This window comes from Scomber scombrus, unplaced genomic scaffold (assembly GCF_963691925.1).
Source record: "Scomber scombrus unplaced genomic scaffold, fScoSco1.1 SCAFFOLD_531, whole genome shotgun sequence".
NCBI classification, from domain to species: Eukaryota; Metazoa; Chordata; class Actinopteri; order Scombriformes; family Scombridae; genus Scomber; species Scomber scombrus.
This window is the reverse complement of record NW_026910258.1, coordinates 458-5,890: the sequence shown is the minus strand read 5'-3', so window position 1 is coordinate 5,890 and position 5,433 is coordinate 458. Positions and strand designations below refer to the sequence as shown.

The window sequence follows — 5,433 nt, the reverse complement described above, 5'->3', positions numbered from 1 at the left end:
CGTAACGCATTGTATCGCATCGTATCGCATGGTATCGCATCGTAACACATTGTATTGCATCGCATTGTATCGTATTGTATCGCATCGTATTGTATCGCATCGCATCGTATCGCATGGTATCGTATCGCATCGTATCGCATCTTATCGCATCGTATCGCATCGCATGGTATCGCATCGCATGGTATCGTATCGCATGGTATCGTATCGTATCGCATATTGTATCGCATCGTATTGTATCGTATCGCATCGTATCGCATCGTATTGTATTGCATCGCATCGTAACGCATTGTATCGTATCGCATCGTATCGCATCGTATCGCATGGTATCGCATCGCATGGTATCGCATGGTATCGCATCGCATGGTATCGTATCGCATGGTATCGTATCGTATTGTATCGTATCGCATCGCATCGTATCGCATCGTATTGTATCGTATCGCATCGCATGGTATCGCATCGTATTGTATCGCATCGTATTGTATCGCATCGTATTGTATTGCATTGTATCGCATTGTATCATCACATGGTATCGTATCGTAACACATCGTATTGTATCATATCATATTTGATCACATCGTAATGCATCGCATCTTAATGTTTTGTATCACATCGTATTTTATCGTATCGTATGGCATTGTATCGCATCGCATCGTATCGCATCGTATTGTATCACATCATATAACATTGCATAGTATCGCATCGTAACGCATCGTATTGGATCACATCGTATCGTATTGGATCACATCGTATCGCATCTTATCGCATCTTATCGCATCTTATCGCATCGTAACGCATCGTAACGCATCGTAATGCATCGTAACGCATCGTAACGCATCATATCGCATCCATAGACGGAAGTATTTTTTAACGTGTTGGTGGATCCTCTGTTTGCTCCTCAGGCCTTCACCAACCTGCTGCGGGTGGAGGAAGGAGGCGGGGCCTTCGTGACGGAGGAGCACCTCCTGGTTCGGGACCGGGACAGCCGGGAGGAGGCGCTGAGGGTGGAGGTGCAGACGGCGGCTCGACACGGCCGTCTGGAGCTGCAGGGACGGACGCTGCTGCAGGGAGACAGATTCAGCCTGCAGGACCTCAGAGGACTCAGACTCAGGTCAGTCTGCAGCTCTAATTACAGGCAGTTCTTATTAATGCCCGTCCATAAATCCTCAGGCTCAGTAGCTTTCACTGTACAGCAGGGATGGTAACACATTCAAGACATTTTGCTCAGTCTTTCTTCTAAATGCTTTTTGAGGGACTTTTGGTTCAGACAGAAACTATGAAACTGAGAGGTTTCTGTTAAACTGAGCTGTTGGACTGTTGTTGTTGTTGTTTTGGGCAGCAAACATTTCCTGTTTCGTCTCTTGTGACGGCGAAGTTGAACCACACAGGATTATCTATCATGTTTATTTTTTGAGGTGTCTGGTTTGCAGCCAATCACAGCGTCGGCCTTCTTAATCAGTTTATTAAGTCTGTTGGTGTCACCGGATCCAGCGCTGTGTGATTTTGCATGATTTAATTTTTACTTCTTCTGTTAATAGTAATGCCATTTTTCATTAAAGTGTCCAAGTTTGGTTTGCTTGATATTTTGAACATGCAGCTGCTTTCAAACTGGATCCTAAAAGAGGGAAAATTGTGTTTATTCTGATTTGGTGAGCAGATAATTATGGTTCTATTGCCTCCTTTTGCTTCTCTGAAACTGAAGCTACATCTTGGAGTCAAACTTTTGGGTTTTGGCAGCGTACTGAGTGACAGACAGTGTGTGACGGCTGTTTCTTTGTGTCTCAGGTACATCCATGACGACTCTGAGACCACCGAGGATGAAGTCGGTCTGAGGGTGACGGACGGCCTGAACTTTGTTGATGTTGTCCTGCCCATACAGGTGAGATTCCTGCTCAGACAGCCAATCATCAGCCTTCATCCTGACTATGAGACACAGTTGATGATGATGTTATATGGAGGTGATGATGAGCTTAAAGACTGTAAAGTGAATTCAGACATTTTCTTCTAAACACATTAAATAGGTCATAAATGTATTTCTAAAAAAGGTGTAAAAAGCATCTCAGCCATTTAGATTTGAATTGTGGCGCTAATACATTCAGCGCACACTACTACTACTACAGTCTAGAGTTAGCCAGTTAACTGAGTTAGCCGCTGAGCTAACCGCTGAGTTAGCCTCCGAGCTAGCCACCGAGCTAGCCGCCTAGCTCTCAGACCTAGCGTCCATGTTTCTGGTAGAGGTGGTGACTTTGATTGACAGGTGACACTTGGTAGGGGGCGGGGCTTCAGCAAACTCGGCGGCCACTCCCACAGCGATTGGGATTTTTACACAACTTTGAAGCCTAATTTCATATATTTGGCGATTTTTTTAATCATTCAAATTTTACAAGGTGTTTAACAACACACTTTTCTGTGGTATGTCAAACTCAGAACACATATTTATTCTTACTTTACACAGACTTTAGGTTTTTTAATAATCTGTAAATATGTGACGAGCACTTCTCCGGCTGTCCTCAGGTCCTGCCCATGAATGACGAGCCTCCCCAGTTGGGCGGGGGTCTGCGTGGCGAGCTGAGCTGTCAGGAGGGGGGACAGGTCCAGGTGACGGTGGATTATCTGTCGGCTACGGACCGGGACAGCGATGACTCCAGACTCACCTACATGCTGGCTCGGAGTCCAGGCCGAGGGGAGCTGCAGAGAGCCGGACTTCCTGTGGATAAGTTCTCCCAGCAGGACCTGCTGCAGGGTCACATCTACTACGTCCACACAGGTGAGGCTGAACCTCGCTGTGAACATGTGTTTGTTTCTACATGTGGGAATAAATCATGATTAGAGGTGATCTCATAGTGTTCTTGTGACCTGATTTTAATCCAAAAACCTTTTCATTGTGTCCTTTGGTGTCAGAAACTCTTATTAGTTCAAATTTGGGCCGTGAAGGGATTTTAGTGTAGTGGCTGCTCTGAGTAACTACAACTGTGATGCAAAGTGGCCCAAAAAGCATTTTTCTACATCAACAATCACTGAAAACAGAGAAGCTGAACAATATTTGTGACAAACTTGCAACATTTTTCTTTTTACTGTCAGAACTTTGATCCATTTGGTCCAAAAACATCCATAAAGTTTAGAGGATCTTTATGTTTTAACACATCATTAATGTGTATATGGAGAAAACAGGAAGTGAGCCTGCTGTCAACCGGCTCAGCTGGAGAAGGAGCCTACTGAGCATGCTCAGTTGCAGTGGTTTCCAAACCTATTTAGACCTCGGCATCCTTTCAAAGGAATTTTAATGTCTTGACATCCTGAGTCACCCGACATCCCAATATAACACTGATAAAGCCTTTATGTGCTCAGAAGCTCATCAGTTTATATGATATCATATTACATCGTATTTGATCGCATCGTATTGCATTGTATTGTAACGTATTGTATCGTATTGCATCATATTGTATCACATCGTATCGCATTGTATTACAGCGTATTGTATTATGTCACATCGTAGGGTATGACATCTTATTGCATCATATCGCAGCACATTGTAGCATATCGCATCACAACATATGGCATCGCATTGCATCGTATCCTATCACATCGTATCGCATCGCATTGTAGCATATTGCATCGTATCGCATTGTCTTGCGACATATCGTATCGTATCGCATCGTATCGCATCGTATCGCATTGTAGCATATCGTATCGTATCGCATCGTATCGTATCGCATCGTATCGCATTGTCTTGCAACATATTGTATTGCATCGTATCATATTGCATCATATCGCAGCACATTGTAGCATATCGCATCGTATCCAGTTGAATATTATCGGCTCATTCTCGGGTTTTCGTCACATGGCTGAAATATATCAGCTGAGTATTGCTCGTTGTCTGTAAGTACGCGACAGTAAATGTCAACACGGAAACGTTACAGACATATTTCACCTAATCTGAGTCTCCATCACACAGTTTGTCCAGCAGAGAGCGCCGATGAGTTGGATTGTGATGACTCCTTATTAGAAATGTTTGTTTTATATATATGAACTTAAAAAATGTCCCTGTCTGTGTTCAGGAGGAGAGATCGGACCCGAGCCGGTCTTCGACACCGTCACCCTCATCATCTCTGACGGCGAGGCCGGACTGACGGACAGCTGTTGCCACGGAGACGCCCCGCCGCCGCCCGTCCCCTTGCACGGCACGCTTCCTGTTTACGACCTCAACATCACCGTACTTCCTGTCAACAACAAAGTCCCCGCCGTCACTCTGGGTAAGAAGCAGGTGACCGAACACCTGACAGGTGGAAATATTAAAGGAACATTTAAAACTGTTAGAAGTGAAACTAGAGAAAGAAAAGTCAAATTATAACAAACTGAGGAGCCTCGTCTCACTGCAAACATCTCAATAATGGGAGGTTTACGTGTGTGTATGTGTGTGTGTAGGTGTGTGTGTGTGTGTGTGTGTGTGTGTGTGTGTGTGTGTACTTGTGTGTGTGTGTGTGTGTGTGTTGTGTTCATGTCGCTGCCAACACCTCCTGGTTTTCACCGCTGACAAATCCTCTTAATGCAGCAGAGCAGCTCTGACCCCAACGACACGCTGACACCTATCAGTCCAACACACACTCTGCAGTGGGAGGGGCGAGGGGGGGGGGGCGACACACACACACACACACACACACACACACACGACACACACACACACACACACACACACACACAGACAGTCTCTCCTGGGGAAGGTGATATTTCTCGCTGGAGTCGGAGCCAAGAAGAGGGATTGGAGGAGCTCTGTGTTTATCAATGGAGACCAGTGACCACTGGGACTCACACTGGGATGACTGGGAGATGCTGTGTGTTTGTGTGTGTGTTTGTGAGAAAGACCGTATATCTACACACTGCAAAAAATCTCCATCTTTAGTTAAAAAAAGTTAAAAAGAGTTTAAAAAAATCTCAATTCAAGAATATTTTGATACATATTTTCACTTTTTACTTCCTGGATAATGTTCGGCTTCATTCTGTCGTGTTTTCATTATATATAATAACATTATTTATAATAACATTATATATAATAACATTATTTATAATAACATTAACATTACTAAAAATAAACAGACAACTTCTCTCTTTATTAGCTGGAGCTGAGACAGTTCAGTTAGTCCGTCGAAGGAAAATTAATGTGCAACGTTTCTAATAATTGATTAATCATTTAATTTTTTTTAAAGCAAAACTGTCCGAAATGTTTCTGTTTCAAGCATTTTAAATGTTAGAATTGTTATTATTATTATTATTATTTTTGCTATTTTACAACATTTCATTGGCTAAACAATGAATAGAATAATCTTTAGTTAATCTTTAGCAATATTTTCAGCTGTCATCACGACCAAATACTCATCAGTGTTGATCAAATGTGATTTTCAGGCAGTTTTTCTTGTTTTCACACAAAATTCCTTGAAA

At 43.2% G+C, this 5,433-nt stretch overlaps 1 protein-coding gene across 1 annotated transcript; it reads left to right on the top strand.

Moving 5' to 3' along the window:
* Window positions 1-2,616: 2,616 nt before the first annotated feature.
* Window positions 2,617-4,250, top strand: LOC133976829 (FRAS1-related extracellular matrix protein 1-like; the record flags this gene model as incomplete). Its single annotated transcript, XM_062415026.1, has 2 exons — window positions 2,617-2,764; window positions 4,056-4,250. Coding segments are annotated over exons 1-2 (304 nt in total), but the record flags the coding sequence as incomplete, so codon positions are not given.
* Between the last annotated feature and the right edge of the window lie 1,183 nt (window positions 4,251-5,433).